Source organism: Drosophila santomea, chromosome 3R, assembly GCF_016746245.2.
Source record: "Drosophila santomea strain STO CAGO 1482 chromosome 3R, Prin_Dsan_1.1, whole genome shotgun sequence".
Lineage (NCBI taxonomy): Eukaryota > Metazoa > Arthropoda > Insecta > Diptera > Drosophilidae > Drosophila > Drosophila santomea.
In genome coordinates, this window is record NC_053019.2 from 28,685,227 (window position 1) to 28,704,373 (window position 19,147).

At 44.7% G+C, this 19,147-nt stretch overlaps 1 protein-coding gene across 13 annotated transcripts in view; it reads right to left on the reverse strand.

Moving 5' to 3' along the window:
- Positions 1 to 19,147, reverse strand: part of LOC120454188 (polypyrimidine tract-binding protein 1) — a 128,575-nt gene that overhangs the window by 14,312 nt on the left and 95,116 nt on the right. For 9 of the 13 annotated variants that reach the window (XM_039639274.2, XM_039639271.2, XM_039639269.2 and 6 more), the window contains 5 exons: positions 17,509 to 17,632; positions 9,295 to 9,560; positions 1,240 to 1,566; positions 872 to 1,157; positions 201 to 394 (listed from right to left, as the gene is read on the reverse strand). In XM_039639274.2, coding sequence (XP_039495208.1) covers positions 201 to 394; positions 872 to 1,157; positions 1,240 to 1,566; positions 9,295 to 9,560; positions 17,509 to 17,632 — 1,197 coding nt within the window. The remainder of the gene's footprint in view (positions 1 to 200; positions 395 to 871; positions 1,158 to 1,239; positions 1,567 to 9,294; positions 9,561 to 17,508; positions 17,633 to 19,147) is intronic. The other 4 variants (XM_039639281.2, XM_039639279.1, XM_039639268.1 and 1 more) reach the window with 3 other exon arrangements.

Below are 19,147 nucleotides of genomic sequence, written 5' to 3' on the forward strand. Positions count from 1 at the left end.
CAAATTGGGAACTTATATGAATCAATGGGCGCGCATACTAAATGAAACTAATTTCTTTTTTACATGAAATGTGAATGATTTTATTGCCGCTCCAATCACTTCCTAATATACCACACTTTTATTACGATGGCTCGGACGGAGTTCGGACTCGGGTTGCTTATCTCAACAAATTGAATATCCCTGCACAGGTCCGCACTTACCTCCTCATTTAAATTCGAGACAAGCAGGACATTCGAGTAACCTCGCATTGCAGGAGCGGCCGTCTGCAGGGCGCCGCTGTTGGCCAGCGAGAAAGCGGCTAAATTGGGCAGGGCGTTGCTGTAGCCGCCGGTCAGTGGAGTGCCCAGGCCCAAGGCGAAGGGCGGCAGGACTCCCGGGGCGCCCAGGCCGTTGACTGAAAGAAAATTAAACAAGAGTTAGCAATCGACCAAGGCTGACAGTTTTATATTAGTTGCATGCCACTTAAGCTCTATGTGAATCGATAGCAGGTGTAAAGGGAAAAACCAAGAAGACGAGGCATATGAAAAAGTATTATTTTCCATATTAATATTGCCAAAAAGAAATTGGATTAAATCAAGCCTCTTACAATTTAATTTGGATTTTTAGACTTTTATATTTTTAAAAAGTGATGAAGCAACGTGAAAATAACTTGGCCAAAAATGTACGTTGTAATCAAATTACTTTAGTAAGAATACTCAGAATAACCGTATCACTTTAAACGACAGAAATAGGTCAAATTAAATATTGTTTCGGAAAATCTCTCTTGAAAATTAAAAAATGCCTGGTGGACAAGTTAGGCGTTTGAGTGGTTAGCAACTTGAAGCTGAGAGAAAACAAAGGAAAAACTGGGAAAATGTTCAGTTCGTGTTACCTATTTTATCACCTGTGAGAGAAGGTCGCTGCCGGGCGGCAATCAGCAGCAGATCATTAGTGTTCATCAGTCCGCCGGCGGTTGGCATGAGGTCCACGCCCGGCTCACCAGGGGGCAGCGCGGGGTTCGTGAAGTCGCGCGACTTGTCGTTGTTGTACTTAACATTCAGCGCCGTCAGCTTGCTGTTATCAATGCGCAGCGTGCAGCAGCCGTTGTATATGTTCTGCCCGTCCAGGAGCGACTTGGCGTGCTGGGCGGAGTTGGCATCCGGATATTGGATGAGGGCCTAGGAAGGGAGTGGTTTGTTGGCCATTAATCGTGTGGCTTCGAGGATGAACAAAAGACTGCACGTCAAGATCTCAACTCACCTGGAATGAATTGTTCTTTGTGAAGGTGACAATCTTCAGCACCTTGCCATAGCGCTGGAAGATCTGGTGCAGAATGTCCAGCGAGACGGGGTACATCAAGGACTCGACAATCACACGGAGCACTGTATTAGGTCCTCCGGCGGAGTTCGTGTTGTTGCCGGCCGCACTTACGGCGCTTGTGTTGTTCTGCAAGATTCCCACGGCGCTGCTGTTGCTGTCGCCCGAGCTGTTGGCATTGTTGCTGGACGCGTTGGCGGCGGCGCAAAGGGGCAGAGGCGATCCGCCCGCCGGGGACTGGATGCGGTAGTCGCTCGGGACGATCGAGTTCTGGAAACAGGGAGAAGAGGGAACATGGTGAAGTTGTTGAGTCAATTTACAGGCGGGCATCGCGAAGGAAACTTTTATTAGTTAAAGGCGAAAACTTTCCGCATTAATCAAAGCAACTGGCAGTGCACAAAATTTATGCATTTTGCCAAGTTTTTTAGGGCTAAAGGACTTTGCACTTAAAGGAATACTGTGTGAATTTATAAACAATACTCAAAACTTATTAGTTTAGTAAGATTAGGTATAGGATTATTTTCTTCATTCAAAAGGTTATTAAATCTGGGGATTTTGCTATTAAACCATTTAAAAAAAATAAAATACATACACATTTTTTTTAGTGCACAATATGCTAAACGTTTGCACGGCAGCGGCATCCCCTGCTACTCAGAAATCATCCTCGCCAACATAAATCTCAATCAAAATCAATAATATCAAGTATCGTATTAATAAAAGAAACCCGGGAGATGGAAGGCAGAGGCGTCTGTCGGTGACGAGGATGCTGGGCGGATGCCAAAAACGGTTCATAGTAAGCAACAAAACTTCTTGCGTGAAATATACACGTTCTATCGGAAAACAATTTAATGACATTCGGAAGTGAATTTATTCCTATTCGTGCTGAATTTTGATTTCGAAAATCATAACGTAAACACATTCGACCGCCCACCGCCACCGTCACCGACCCACCGACCCACCGACCCACCTGCCACCGATTTCCTCTTATCCTGTCCATTTGCGACGCGTTTTTTGTGCGTTTGCCAGCATCAGGAAAGACAAGGAAAACAAGAAAGACAAGGGGGAATTGGATGGGAGAACTTCACGGCACTTCTCCCCTGGCGTGCTATTTGTTTTTGCCTTCGCCTAGATAAATTTCCACCCATTGGAAACAAAAGCCCGTCGACGTGAGCTTCGCCTTAGACCCTCTCCTCGAAGCCAAAGTTTGTAAAAATAATAAAAATTGATTAGAATTGCCGAGTGCCGAGCTGCGTGGCTAGACAGGGCGTATGTGGGATGTTCCGAGTGGGATGAGTGCCCATGATGATGCGGCTGCTTCATCTTCGATTGCCATGCTGGCTTTAGATGCCTGAGGGATGCCATCAGTGGCTGTTGCTGGGTTTCCTTTCCTTTCCGCTGCCAGTAATTTGATACTCCACTTTGCCTGATTATTATGATGACGATGACGTTGATTGTGTAAAAATTGTAATGTAATTGTTAGGAAGCGTTTGCCCATCTATTACTCATCTCAGTAGGTCTTGTATAAACAGCAAAGTCGATTAGCAGTAACTATCTGTCAAGTGGCAATCGGCAGGCGTTTGTGAACTTTAATTATTGTGCATAAGTTTTCACTAAGAGGTACTAATTTCTAAGAGGGTACATACATATTCAAAGTTAATCTTAAAGAATAAATTATTTTGAAATTATGTTTTACACCCGAGTGTATTTAAGATCTTTAATAACAGGCATTTACGTATGAAGGCTCCAAGCAAAACCAAATTTTGGGAGCATTTGCACGCATATTAGGCTAAGCCATTCTAATTATCCTGCAGGATACAGGGCAAAGGTAGGGAAAGGGGGAAGGGGAAAGTTTAGGGACCACAACCAGCAACATCATTAAACATAACAAATCGTTATGTGTGTGCGGCTGTGTTTGTGTTGGACTTTGCTTGTCGCGGTTTTGCCTGTTAATGAGTCAATTGTGCGTACCCCTTTCCGAGTTGTTGTTGTGGGCTGATTAGATATGCAAGCACCCACTCCACCCACTCCACACACTCCACCCACCACAGGAAACCACTCACCACATTGTTATAATTTAATATCGATGGACGGGCTGCTTCTTTGCTCCCCTCCTGCATAACGCCACATTCGATAAGCCAAAATGCTTTGATAAGCAAAATGTGTCGACTACTTGCTGATAAGCACATTTATCGATCGATTCCTGTCAGTGGGAAAATCTGGACAAAAGGCACACGTGTCCCCGCTCCTCGCCATTTAACGCATGCGACGAGAAAACCGTAATGGGGAAACTTTAACCAAGTCTTCTCATCGGAGCTTATGGACATTTGTGGCTTCTTGTGAACTGTAGTGCGTTAAGACAAGTCTCCATATGGCACAAACAAAAACTATTCAAAAAATCTGATACTTTGCAGCTCGCTAAAAGAGTTCTTAGCAAACTTTTGCAATATTCAACTAGCTGAAAAGAAGTTGGCAATTGTTTTATGATTTTGATGCGGTTTTTGCATAAGAAATAAACCCGGAAAAAGGCTCACAAAAGGCAAAAGCTCAGGGCACAAACCGCAGCTCTGAAGGCGCCAAAAAATATTGACGTTGCTTTCACTTAAGGTTTTGCATAAATATTTTTGTTTCATAGCGCTTTCGTGTGCTTCTTTCTTTTTCCTGTGGGCTACAAGTTTATTTTCATTGCAATGTCACACTGAGTACCTTTGCTTCTCCCCAACCTTACCCCATTACGCACCATTCTCCCTGACAGGCACACTTTAAACTGCATGGCAGGTCCTTTCGAGGAGGAGGAGGAGGACTCAGGAGTCGGCTCCCCTTTTCAAGAGCCGGCTGAAGCGAGAGCTTAAGTGTTCGGGCCAAGTTAGAAAGTAAAGCAGTTACAGATGCTTGGCCACAATCTCCTCCGTACCTCCGATCCCCTTTCGACTGGTCAAAAGGAGCTGCCGTTTCGGCGCTTTTGAACTGGAGTGGGGAAACTTTTTTTGGCAACTACGACTACAAGTTATGAACTTGTGAAGGTAAGTTTTAAAGCTGAGCTCGGGATTATGTATTACTTTGCTGCGAGTCGTTTATCTGCTGGGTGGTTTTTACGGTCAAACCATAGAGAAGAAGTTGCCAAGAGTCCGGCAACGAGCAGCGGTTTCACCGCCTTCATTCCATATTTGTCTTATTTATGCAAAGAGCAAACAAAAATAGCAACCGTGGCAAGTGTGTTAAAAGCCTTCGAGGAAAACACTGTGCAAATGGGACTATAAAACCGAACGGCTTAAATAAACACGAACTACGCAAAGTAGCAAAATCCGCTGCCCAAAAAGCCCAAAATAAATACGCCTGCAAAAACAAAGAAAGGAAAGGGGGAACCACTTACGGGCAGTCGTGAAGTAAAACTAATCAATACAATGATAATATTGACAGGACCGCTGGAAAAGTCAGCGCATACGTAAGTTGTCATTTGTCGGCAGTCAGTTTTTTGGGTTCTCTGGGTTGTCGACAGTTCCGCAGTTGTTATCCTGCCGCTCTGGGTTCCCTTTACTCCCCTCGCATCTCACGTACCCCGAAACAATGTAATTTAAATCCATCTTCAACACGTCGCCAATCAAAATGGCAAAAAGCTTTAGCATTGCACAAGTATAAGCAAACATTCGCATCCGCATAACTCAAAGGATCAGGAGCAGGAGGCACAGCCACAATCGCGATGGTCTTGCTCTTCAGCGCTGTTGTGAAAACAATAAGATTAGCTTACTTTTGTTTCGACGGCGACGGCGACGAAGTGCAGGGAGCGGTCGGGCGGGCGGTAAAGTAAACGTGGAAATAAAATGGGAAAACAGCAAAGAAAAACACAAGTCAGGCAGCGCATAGAAAAACAAACATTGAGCAGATAGCAGATAGCATACAGCGGATAGCGCCGCATATGTGAAGTTATTTGCCTGGCAAAATCCTTTACTGCTCATGCCTGAGAGTTGGACAAATACCGTGCTGAAGGAAAAGGCTCCATAAGCCGGTTTTCCCGCTTTTTTCGCCTCTCGAACCCCCGTATTATTGACAAGCTGTCAGCTAGAGGCGCAAATTAAATAACACATTGAGGTGTGTGTCGCTGAGCCCTGCTCATATTATTAACACCAAATCAAATGTACGGCCGTATCCCCGTTGGCCTGTTATTTATAGAGATGCGGGCTTAGACATCACGAATAAGACTTTGCTAATCAGTTTGATCCTTTTGTGGCTTAATCGCTTGACATTTGTCTTAGTCCTGTGCCACTTGCCCAAGCTCCCCCCGCCTGACCTGAACCTCCCCTTCAGGTGTCAAACGCTGTGTAAATTAATCCCACTTCGTGTTCTCGCCTAATTTTCACGTGTGTGCCATTAATTGACAATTGCTGTCCGTCACTTGCCTCCTTTTGTGTTTTTCTTGGCTGGATCGCCATTGTTTGGTTGGCGGGAGGCGTCCGTAAAATGCGGTTCTCTCTGTAGTCGGCAATTTAATTTAATTACAAGGTAACCTTATCACTGGAGGGAAAACCAGCACCTGCCCACACACACTCAGCCGAGTGCACACACATGCAAACAACAAGCGCTTGGAAAAGCAAGCATTTGCATGAGCACTGAGAAAAAGTCCATCTCGAAAGCCAAATGGGAGACTATTGTGTTCAGTCCTACTTTAATTAAAAGCAGTGCTTTATTGATTGCGAAAGCTTATGTTATTCAATATCACCATTGCAACCTTTTTCGGTATTTGATATAACATTTACATGAGCCTCATACAATGTGTGCTTTCAGTTCCAAGAAGCATCCCTGGCTTTAGTCAGATTTTTTGGGAGTGTGTGTGTGTGCCAGTTGTTTGGCTGGTTTGGTTGGGCTTGCACCAATCGACTGCAGTGGACCGGACCGGCACTTGCCTAGGCACCATTGTCGTTGTTCTCCCGTTGGGCTGCTTTGGTGTATTGGCGGCGAGTGCCAATTATGATGATTACACAAATTTGCGTTCGCACTTGAACGCGCGACTCCTGTTGAGCTGCGCCGATGTGGAAACCATCTTTACTGTGCATGCAACGATTTATCAATTGTGCGCATCTAATGAAGCCAGAATGGGGTCGAATGGGGGCGCTCGCAAATGTTACACTGGAGATTAGGCTGGGGATTGGCTGCCTTTTGTGGCGAAATTATATTTCAATCTAATTCATTGTGAGACGTGGGCTGGCCCCATTTCCCCGAGTGGCTGTCAACCCTTTTTGGCCGTAAAGGAGGCCAGGCTCAAAAATTAATTTATCAAAATTACCCGAAAACAAAACTGGCCCACAGAGGCAACAGATGCGCCCTTACAGTCACACACAAAACAATCACATGTCAAATTTGAAACCCACTAAACAATGCCAGTTGTGGACCTTTGGGGTTGGATTGGTTTGGCTTGGATTGCCATGTATCCGAGTTGCTGGGTGGCTGAGTGGCTGAGTGGCTCTTTGGTTTCTGTGGGCAGCTCGTTGCGGTCGTAACCGCGTGAACTTACCAGTGCATTTATCTTCATTTCTGGCATCTTAGTCAAGGGTCGGCGAAGCGCGGGAGTAGAAGGGGAAAGGCTAAGACGCTAGAGTAAGATATCAACAAAAATAGTCACAGAAAGCCCGACGAGAAGTTGGAGGAAGGAAGAGGGAAGCAAAGGTGAAAGGACATCCCAACGACATGACATATTAGAATCCTGTTACGCAGCAGCAGCAGCAGCACCAACAGCAGCGTTGCCGGTTGACTGCCAAATTGCCAACATAAATGTCAGAGGGGCGAGGAAAGTTGGTATGGGTGGAATGGGTGGAATGGATGCGAAGTATGCTACGGGATTTTTCATTTCTGTTGCTTGGTTTTCCCTCCTATTTGTTTTATTTTCTATACCATGCAATCACTCAGCCGTTGAAATCACACATGTGTGCGACTGGATGTCTCCGCGTCTGGGTGTGTGTATGCGTATGCGTGTGCGGGCGGAGGAGATGATTTGGAAATCCTGTATTGCTGATTTGCTGTTGCTGCTGTCGTCGCAGCTTTTGCCTTCAGGTGCGTGTCGTCTCCTCTGCTGGGGTTAAAATCCCTGAGGGCCATGCAATGGATTTGTCTCTCCTTGGGTGGAGATGAAATAGAATTTCAGTTTAAAGCAACTTTGCCAACAGGAAATTGACGAAAATTTGAAATTTACGGAAATATACAACTAACGAGGGAATTAAAAAAGGGCTTCTCATGCAATTGCACAAGTCCCGCACTTGACAGCAAACGTCGCCGGCTTCTGCTCATATGATTCCTTAAGTTCCGCCTCGGCCGGGGCGTCGACAACAATTCACTAAGCATCTTATCTTCAGGTTGCCACATTGCAGCAGCACCAGCAGCACCAGCAGCGGCAAAAGCTGCGACAGCAGCAACACAAATAGCAAATGACAGGCGGCGAAATATGACGCAAAACTCAGAAATAAAGGAACAGTCAACAGTAGTCAGTAGCTGGGCCAGGACGCCAAACAATCAACTGAATGCTGCTCAGGTGGGCCGCCAGACACAGGACACAAAAGGGACAAGGGAAAAGGGAAACCCAAGACAAGACATTCGCACAATGGACACGGGCACAAGAAAGAAAACTGAATGAGAAATTGTATAAATATGTTGCCAGCAGCGTACAGCACACAAGATTAAACCTCTTCCACTCGCACAAACACACTCTCCTGCATTTTAAGAGATTTTCCACTAGAGAGAGCGGCGGCGTTGACTTTTCCACTCGTCTGACTTGTCTCACGTTGTCTCACGTTGTCTGCGGGCTAACAACAAGGCCTTTTACCAGGATTAGTAGTTAACAAGAGAAATCTGCCCACACACACAGAACTAGAGAGGGATACATACAGCCATACACCCACGCTGTTGGGCCGCAGCCAAAAGGTAATCAGTGAAATGTAACTGTATTGTTTGGTCTAGCTGTGTTGTGTGTTGGTGTGTTGGTGTGCTGGTGTGCTGGTGTTGCTGTTGCTTCTGCCATTGTTGCTGCTGTGTCACCTAAGTCACAGGGCCGCTCCCTTGGTCTGCTTCTTGTTTCGGCCCTCGTGTTGCTGCTGCTGCAGCCTCTTAACCTTTTTCGTTGTTGTTTGTGTTGCCACTGCTGCTGTTGCGATCTCTTTTTAAGTAGTTTGCTTTTGGGCTCACCAGCAAAAATCCACCCCGCAAAGGTGACAACCTCGCAAGGGTTTTCTCCTGACCGGATTGTTGCTGCTCTGACTGCGTTGCGGTTGCCCCATTGGCACACCCCTTCCCCATCGCCACACCATCCCACCACTTCCATTTAAGTAATCAAAATATGCTTTTGACTCCGAACTAAGCAGCTGGCATCCCCGTGCTGGTCTTCTGATTCGTTTGTCTCCTTGGTATGCGTGTGGTTTCATTTGTATTTATGTTCACCCCACATCACCAACTAAATTCTCTGTGTGGGCTGTCCGCAAAACCCCAAAAACTATGCATTTTACTGCTTTTGTCAGACACGTGTGTGTGCCAATGTCTGCGCGGCCATGTGTATTTATTTGAAAGCTTTTTAAACTTTGTCAGTGACTTTGTGGCTTACGAAATTAAAATTAGAAATTGGTTTAGAGCACCCACAAATACAGGCAAGCCTTCAAAGGACGTTTGAGCGTGTGTACATTTATGATGGCCAAATCTCTTGAAGAACGGGGTTTAAGTTGCCCAGAAAGTGTAATTAATCAGAACGGTCGCCGGGCCGACCCACATTTGCATATAAATCGTAGTTGCTTCATTTGTTCTCTGTGGCTTAAATCTTAATTGCCACATTAATAACACTTAAAACCGGAAGTTGTGCCAACAGCAGATATTGCTATCGAGGATCTAGGGACATTCTGATGGAAGTTTGTTTATTCGATGATTCGATATTACATCTAAATAATAATAGCTGAAGGGTCTGTCTTATTTCACTAACCGTAATTACCAATTCTTGGGATCATATACATAATTGCATGCTTTACTTACGTTGTGACTCTGGTCCGTCTTTAGCTCGCGATGGTTTGAGAACTGCACGTAGACCATGCGGCCGCGCATCTGGGGCGGATTTACTGTGTAACACGACACCATCGACGTAGCGGAGATCTCGTCGGCCATCTCGATGAACGCCTGGTTCTTGCCCTTGAGCACCAGCACGTTGGTCACACGTCCAAACGGAATGCCCAGGGCAATCACATCTGCCTCGCCGGACTCGTTCGGAATGTTGCGCAAGTGGATGACTTTTGAGGCCTTGGCTGCAAGGAGAGAACGTAAAATAAGCAAACGTTGTTTAACCAATTGAAATATTAAACAGGTGACAATCCCTATAGGTCTCTCTCTCTCTCTTTTGCAACATCCCCGTCTCTTTTGGGGGCCACCTCCGGTTCACTTAATGGCCAGCGCTGTCTGCACTTCCGCTTCCGCGCTTCACTTAATTTGTTTGTTTTGGGGTTTTATTTGCAGGCTGCCTTTGTTGCTAAAGTAGAGTGGGATGGTGCAAATAAAAATGTTGATAACATGGCCGAGCGCCGCCACATTTGTATACACTTTGCACAGTTAAGCCAACTGCGGGGTGCAGGAGGGGTACCGCCATAAATTCATTCATTGCACACTTTCAACGGCTGTGAATAATCCAGCAGCAACACGGCGACAATGTCCGGCGCACAGACAACGTTTGAGGCTTTTAGGCACTCGTCTACGTTTTTGCAGTTTCTCTCCTCGCCGGTTACTTGTTTGTTATTTTTGCATAAATAAAGCGAACCACCCATCGCCACTCCCCCACAAGTGGTGCAGCACAAATGGGATTTAGGAGCCTTTGGCCCTGGAAGCGTTTGCAGCCAGATTTCGGGAATATCCCTACAACAGCACTGCGAGATATTACCTGTTCGAACGGCTCTCAATTAAAACAAAACGTCTTAAAAATGTGATTTAGCTATACCTCCCTGCTGAGTTATTGCAGACACAACGACAAAGCAATAAGAGGTCCCCTTATAAATCGTTATACCAATTTTCAAAGACACTTTTTCGCTGAGTGAGCCTGTGCATTGGCACAGAAGTGCCTTAAATTTTTTAAAAACAAAGGCAAACAAATTTGCCACTCTTTATGCAGTTGCAAGAGGAAAGGTGGTGCCTGGCGCTTAGTCAACACCTGTTAATGTGTTGGTTTGTGCGCTTTTTATTTTTTGCCGCACCTGCAAGAGAACATTTGGCTGTTCATATGCAAATGAAATGCAGTCGCCCCTCATGCCCTTATCCGATTTTCAAACACCCTGGTGTTTGCTAAACAAGCCGACACATGGTCACAGATAGTCCACGGGTAAACGTGGTTTCGAGTTCCGGACAGAGTCCATCTCCCGTTTTTATAGTGCCCGAATTTAAGTGAATTTAAGGTGAAACCAAACATAAGGACAACCGTATTAAATACGATATATACTTGAGTATTACGTTTCATTTTGAAATAATTCTTTAAGTACTCTATATATACATACGTAAAAAAGATACCAAGGGACTTCCATTTATTGAAGTTAAATTACCGAATTTGATCTACTGGCTGCCCTGCTACTTCAGCGTTTGGAGAACATGTTTCTAGAATTTTGATAAATCGAAGGTTCAATCGCGAACTTTCTTCGATAACTTTTAATGTAAAGAGGTCATTATCCTGCGAACTCCGTACATTCAATCAAAACCCAGACGATGGGGGTCAATGTTCTGATATATTTCACAATGCTACTAAGCCGCCAAAGAGGCTGAACTGGTTCGTTCCCTAACCCACTTTCCAGAAAGCTTTGCGCCGAGAGGCTCAAGTCCCGAGGCTGGAAGTGCACTGTGGAAACTCTCCCTGCTTGCCGGTCAATGTTGAATACAACTAATCGGAAATTACACTTTTTGATTAGTTCGAAACGGAAATGAAGCCGAAACGAAATTATGCAGACGGGTCAGAACCTGTGCGGTCGTTATAGTTGGGCATTCTGCCTTTCGAGCGGCAACTCAAAAATTTATTAAAAATCGATGGGCAACTGCAGCACGATAATATCTGCCCCATCACTCTACTGCCCCACAACTCACCATAAATAACAGACGAAATCGAAAAAGACTGGGAGCTGCTGTGAATCAAAACTAAATAAAAAGTGTCGATGGACGCGGTCCGGAAATGTTCTGCACAAGACAAACAACAAATCAAGTGCCGTCGGCTAGTTGCCGGCAAAAAAAGGCGACGGCAAAAATATGTAAAGGTATCTATCATGCATGATGATGTTGTCGGCGAACAGGGCGAAAAACTGACGAAATTTGTGGATTTTTTTTCGTTTCGCTGCCAAGAGCTCAATTCGATTTTTCTGCACTTTCGGTTCTCCTTAGCTACATTTGTTTCAAATCGTAGCAAACACAGCTGCCTGATGGTGTGAAAGGAGAAACATCAATCCAATGAGCGCGCCGACAAGCGTTGCATCTCCCGGAGCCTTCGGCTGCTGCACTGGCTCTAACAAAGGCGGGCGTCGTAATTGAAAAGGAGGGTGGCGCCCAGCGATGACGACAACCGGAAACGCAACCAAAAGCCCGGCAGCTACAGCTTCTACTGGCAAAAAATTCCAATTTGAATCAGGCGGTTTCGGTTTGGGATACGTAGCCTGCGGCCAGATTTGTTAGCAGTTATGGCATTGCTGCTTTTTAATTAACAGCGAACTAAATAACCCGAACCAGCAAATATTTGCGCAGCAAACAATAATTGCAATTTGTGGCAGAATCAAAATTAATCATCAGTTTAAAAGCAGCTGTTGCAACTCTAGTGATTCCTCACAGGCGCACGGATACCCTAGGATAAACACGGTACAATGCTATGTCAACAATCCCGAAATGCATTAACTGGTCTGGCTGCAAAAAGTGCAGCGATAAAATTTGCATTCGATAATGATGTCGCTGACGCTGCCTGTTGACTGTCAATGCCCCATGGATGATATGAATAGCAATCATCCGCTCGGCTGAGCGTTAAAATGAGCTGCAAGGACGTAGGGCCAAAGCTCAGCAGTATTAATGACCCTCACGCACTCTTTGCGAAAAGCGGGGAACGTGCCCCATACTGCCATTTTCAATTAAACGCACAGCCTCTCACCACTTACAATGAGTTGCACGAAAAATATACATAAATAAACTATTTATAGCTAATTGAAAAGTTTACAAACTGTAATTGAGTTCGGACGTCGATGGTTGGGTTGCAATGAATGGTCAGTCTGTCCAACGTGGCGTATGTGTAATAATTCACCCCCTCCCATTCCCTTAACCGATGCGAACCAAGTTAATTAATGACAATTTAAATTCATAAAGCAAACAGAAGCCCCAAACGAAAAATGTAAATGAAAATGAATGGGAAAAGCGAGTGGAACAAAAGAAAAGGGCTTTCCCCAGGGGCGATGGGCGTGGCATTCGGGTTGAAATAAGTGCTGATTGTTAATAACAATTAAATTTATGCTTACATGGCGGCATTTAATGATTTAATGTGAGCGTGACGCCAGTGTTTGTCTCCCAGTTACGCCACCAAACTTTGCTGAGGGTGTGTCAACAGTCGAATATATAATTTAAATAAATACCCACCGAACTCACGCACACAGGGTCGTTCGAGCGTCTTTAATTATGCGGCAGTAAATTAGATTTTTACAAGCTCACACATCATAAATTTTAAATTGTTGGGCATACTTGTGTCCTTTACGTGTCTGTCGCTTTGCCTCCTTTGCCTCTATGTGAGCACAACGACTTAATGATATTTGCTTAGCCAGCCAGGCCTTGTCTATATTTTAAACATTTGCCCATGCGTAATCAATCATGGCACATTTTTTTGGCAGCAAAAGAAACCCAATGCCAGAGGCCCCGTTGCCTTTGGATTTCCGTAAAATCCCCCGACACAAAAACTGGCCCATAATTGAAAATAACGATTTTCTTTTACAGCTCGAGCTTAACACCCGCAAGAAATGTAATTCATTAAAATTTTGCCAGAAAAAGGAGATGGAGTGGGAATGGCTGGAGCTTCTACCAAGTGAATACAAATGCACGGAGTCAACGTTCGCAGTTAGCTTTCAACAGCCTGAGCGTTGATGACGACGACGTAAACAAAATTTAATTGCATTTCAATTAGGAAAATAGTTTTTTTTCGCCCCATGCACCATGCATCCCTTTCGCTCGCACATCCGAGTGGTAGTATGAAACTGCATTGGCATTTAGCAGGTTGCAGGATACAGTCTGGGAAGACGAGGACTCCATGTCTGTGTGCAGTCAAGTGGCTTTCAGTCAAACATCAGAGAGCCAGGACTTGAATATGATTGCACCTTAGAAAATATAGTTTAAAACTAAATAATCAAGAGAGTCCATTTAATTTCTTTAAATCATTTGCGTATATTTTTCTATCCCACCGTTTCCAACGCGGTTAATATTTCTGTGTTTCTTTGTTTTTTGTGTTATTTTGTACATGAATCCCTTGCCAAAGTATTTTTTGTAGTGTTCGATTTCGTCTGAGAGCTAGCTAGCAGTCTGTAACATATAACAATGGTTTAAGTTATGAGCAAACAGGGAATGTTTGTTGGTCCCGGCAAAACTTTTTCCACTTCATTTGTGCATTAAAACTACGCATACAGCTGCAGGAATTCGAGCGTCCAACGGGTCGTATGCTTAATTAAATGGCACACACAAATATTTCGCAGTTTCCCACAGTCTGTCACACAGTGGCTGGAAATTCAGAAGTCAGGTCGAGTACAGCCTGAAAGTCCGCTGCCACTAACCGCACTCACGTTCCGTGACTGCCATAAATAGCTGCACACAACGCAAGCCAGTCAGCGAGTCAAACCAATTGACAATTTCTATTTGCCCTTGGTCTGGCCTGATTTTTACACTCCTTTCAATGCTGTCTCAATATTGATACAGATGGCAGAGAAAACAAAAAAAATTATGACAATATTATTTTATTGACTGCGAAAATATTTACACGCAACGCGTAGACCAGGAACCAGACCCCGGGACGTGCGAATGATACCCGAGCCAGAGCGGCACGCGCAGGATTCGCAGGACATGAAGCAAACGGACACTTGCCGTATCCAAACTGTCGCCTTATTGGTTATGGCCGTAAAAGCGTTTAAGTGTTTGACAAGTCCACCGAAGGGATTGGCAACGACGCACTGTGCTGACAGCAAACCTTGAGCTTTAAATTGATGACAGCGGTGGGCTGATTTAAGGCTTAAGGGATGACCGGTCATGCATATTAAAAACAGGACACTGTATATCCGAATTTTAGATATTTTTTCAGCATATTTTCCTGATGCCACTGGCTGTCTGGTCAGAGAATTAGCAATGCTGAGAGCCGGAGAAAAAATACGGTCCACACGCAGCAACAACAGCTGCGGAACTCCTTTTTTTGGCGGTAGGTCCTAGCTGCCATAGGTGGTGAGCTGACCGTTAAGCCCCCAAAATCGGTCAATAAACAAACAAATGTTGGTGGACTGTACAAACAGCGTGGAGGCGATGCATGTGTGAGAGCTGTAACAATAAACAACAAACTGAAATTGCGGGAGAGGGGGCGAGTGTCGCGACAACAAAAGCAAAACACGTTCTAGCCACGTTTGGTGTTTCAGCCGGACACGCGACACGCTAGGGTCTACACGGGAAAAAGTCGGCCAATCAATCCGTCAACATATCAGAAACTTGTTAAATATCTTGAAAGTGAAATTAGGTATTTTTATAAGATAACACATTTTTTTGATATAATTTTAAAGAAGTCCTATTTCCAAAAAAAAAAAAAAATAGAAGAACTATTTTGATTTCCATGCCAACTTTTTTTTCCCTGTTATTCTTGGAATTACCCGTTACGGTTAAACTCTCTAGGGTCTCGTATACCTGGCACAAAATATTCCTAATAATAAAAAATCAAATAAATCAAGCGAAGCTAGTTATTAGCCGGTCAAAACTCGGACCATGAGGAACCGAGACTTACTAGTTTTACTTTCGCAGACTGCGTACTGGTTAGTGTGCGTGAGTGTGTGTAAACATTTTTACCCACCACACGCAGTCACCCACCAAAACACGAAAAACCGAGCCCCTTAGATCAAGTGGATGGGCGTGGCACCAACTTCCCCCCTGTTGCCAACAGTCCTGTATCTCCACCTCCTACGCGCTGCACATGCCAAAGTGTTTTTATTACATTTACGTGAAAAATTTGTTGCATGTCCTTCTAAGCTCTTGTAACGGAAACGGGAGCGTGCGTGTGTGCGAGTCCAGTTATCGATGTATTGGTTTAGTGGCGCTTGGCTACAATTGAGCCGAGTGCGTGTGTTTATCTAAGGCTCGACCACAGAGGCACACAATGCTCATTGTTGCTTTTTAGATTTCTGCTATTTACTTGTCTGGTCTTTGTTGTGCTCTGTGTCACTGCTGAGCCCTCAGACATGTATTGGTGCTTGCAGTGTAATAAAAGTGTCTCTACACATTTATTTAGCAATTCCCTTTATTATTATTTTTGGCATCATCGGCATGTCCCCTTTGTGTGGGAAAAGAGCGCTTTAAGAGGTCACCACACAAATGAATTCATTGGATTCATAGCCTCTCTCTTTCCTGCCCCATTGAGTATCCTGCTTCCTTTAAGCGCGACTTTAATGGAGCAGGACAAAATGCGGCATGTGTGTGTGCGTGTGTGTGTTTGCACAAGAACTTTACGTGGAAAATTAAAATGGCCGCAGGTAGCAGGCGTCCAATAGGTGTAGGCGGGCCATGGCCACCAAAATGCCGTTGGGTCAAAGTAGTCGTCTGCATCGACCGTCGAACAATGGGAAAAGGTGGAAGAGGTGAAAGGCGACCCGCTAACTGCCTTTCTCTCTGTGCGTGTGCGGGTGTCTGCTTGTTGCTTTTTAATTAATAGAAAAGTCCTTTGTAAAGTAATAAATAAATATTATGCTTCCGCTTTTGCGTACATTTTTTCTCTCTCAGCCGATTGCCATTCACAGGCTGCCGATCCTTTCGCAACCCTTTTTTCGTCCTTCGTCCACCCATCTCTTGTCCTGGCGTGACCTTTGGCTGTCTGGCGGCTAATGCTCAAGCGTTCCCTTTGTGGTAACCACCCACTCATACTCACCATCGATGTTGCTGGCGGCGCTGAACGCTGTTAATTACGGCTAAATTGCAAAAGCATTTTGAAAACTCCCACGAAAAGGATATCGACGCACAGCACCTGCATATGGCGTTAATTAAATTCGCTCACACAAAAGCAACGCAATCGGCGGGTAGAGCAGTCGATTACTTTTAAATTTCAGCGGAAATTGTTGCCTATTGATTTGTTTGCATTGGAAATCATTTTGTGGCTCACTGGATTTTTGTGGGCAGGTATTGGCTTTCAAATCCAGTTTTGGCGGGGAGCATGCAAACCCGTCAAATATTTGCCTAATGTGTGGTTCATTCTGCTGGTTTCGGTTCACTATGGTTTTGACGGCTTGGTGTGCGGTTTTTGATTAGCTTTATTACTTTGCGGCGGCATATACAGGGCGATATTCGTACTTCCAAAGCGTGTGTGGGTATAGGCGGCTAATTAATGTGTCGACACAGTGCGTAGCCAGTCAGCGGACGCCAACCATTTTTCCCGTAATAATTTTCCGGCAGCACAAAAGGGCCGAACCAAATATTTTCGCTGTTGACTTGTTTCCATGCTAATTAGTAGGTTAATTGGCTATAGCCATCAAAGCGCGCTTGCCTTCAATAGGGGTACTCAAGTGCCCAAGCGACTTTGTGGCCAGGTAGAGGGCTTAAGCCTAATGCTGCACTGAGACCCCAAGCCAAATTCACAGAAAAGGCTAAGGGGGGCGGCAGAAAATTCACCAGTTAGACTATAATTTGTTCTTTTTTTATTTTCTGTTGAGGATTGAATGGTTTGTAAATTTTTCTTTTTCAATATAGCTACTTTTCGATGAGTTGTGGTGAACGCTTTCTTCAGTGTACAGTATTGTCCCAGTGGGCGTGGTTAATTGGCAGACAAAACCCAACTGGACCCAAGACCATGGCTGCAAATGCACTTAACATAAGCGTCGCTCAGGGGACGGGAGAGGTAAGACAGGGTTTAAGCCAAGACAAAAGGAAAGGCAAGTTTAATGCAAAGGTAAGCTCGAGAGAGAGAGAGAGAGAAAGAGAGATAGAGAGAGAATAGGCAGACACAGATGAAAGGGGATAGAACTGAAGACTTACCAATTCCGCCGGCCAGCACGGTGCCCGGCTCCAGTTTGGCCTTCTTTGTGGCCAGGTCCTGATTGTTATTGTCGGAAGCGGGCGCCATGACTGCTGCTTGACTCAAAAGTTCGTCGCTTCCGCGCTGATTTTCAGATACACAGTTTCAGGCACAGGTGAGGATGCGGGAGCAGTTTCAAATGCAGATGCAGGAGCAGATTCAGATGCGGGAGCAGGTAGGCACAGGCACAGGCAGTTGGTTAATATTTTTATATAGTTGTAGTTTGTAGTTGATGCACAGGCGGCAGGGCAGGCACAGACAGAAGTTGAAGATGGTATATTTTCAGTAGTAGTGGTGTGTAGTTGTAGTAGATGAGGAATATATATACGTATACGAGTACGGTACATAAAAAGAGAAAATAAAGAGAGAGAACAATATAAATATTTAATATTTACGCAAGCTAAATAAATTACAGAGATTCCTCGGCCCACTTCCGCCCACCTTGCAAAGGATTTGCATAGCTCAGGGATTTTGTTTAGGTTCGGTTCTCCAGTTTGGTTGAAGTCAACAAGAAAAGTGGGTAAGTGGAAATTATTGTGCCAAGCGGACTGCAGTTAATCGTTATCCAGTGTTTGTTCAGCTATTTTCTGACCAGCGCAGTTTACATAGCCGCAGCTGTATAAAAATAAAATCCACTCGTTCCCATTTGGTTACTCATAAAAAAAAATGCATGAACAATTTTCATTTGAATTAGTCCGCTAAGCAGTTGGCGCATTGTTGCTCCTGATTCTGCTCTCCGTTTGCTTTTTTCGTGCTTTATTGCAGCGCTAAACTCTAATTACAAAGCACATGAGTGTATTGTAATTACATGTGACACTTAATTACCGCACTCACACAAAGAGTCGAAGCCAAACCAGAAGCAAAAGTTGGAGCAACAGCCATCGAAGCGAACATCCACTTGGCGAAAAATTGAGCTTTTCGAACTTTTATTTTTGTTTATTTATTTTTATTATTTTTAAAACCTAATAAGAACTTTCAATAGACATTTCCCTCAGAAGCGTTTAGTCATAGTTTCGTCCTGTATGTCATAAAAGTGTTTGCAATACCAACACTCATGTCCAGCTGGCCTATTTCCTAGCAGTGTGGGAATCTGAATCACACGCAGAGCCGGAGTCGGATTCCCAGAGAGCATCGAGAGTAACCGAGTTAAGCCAAACATTAAATGTAATGCGCCCCATAAAAATAAAGCTGCTACAGCTCCAGCTACTACTAATGCGGATTCTGACTGTATTGTGCTGAGCAGGATGCGTGTGTTGGTGGCCGTGCCTCTGTGGGAGTGGGTGAGGTGGTGTGCTTGTTCACTTTCTGCTGCTATGCATTAGCGGCAATGACAAAAAGTCAATAAACGGGAGCTGGCGATGAAGGGGAGGGGCGGCAGTCTGCACACCGCACAAATTGAAAAGGGTAATTTTGTGTGAAGTAGGCACCTCTATGCCCCGTGCTACATCTCCATTCCCGTGCCATCATCAGCAGCTATCAATGCTGACTACGCTTGAATTCGCCACTTGGCTTATCATGCTGCGCGCTTTCGCTTTTGCTTTGCTGTGCTGTGCTTTGCTTTAGCTTATTTGCTTTTTGCCTGCTGGCTGCTGCTTTTGT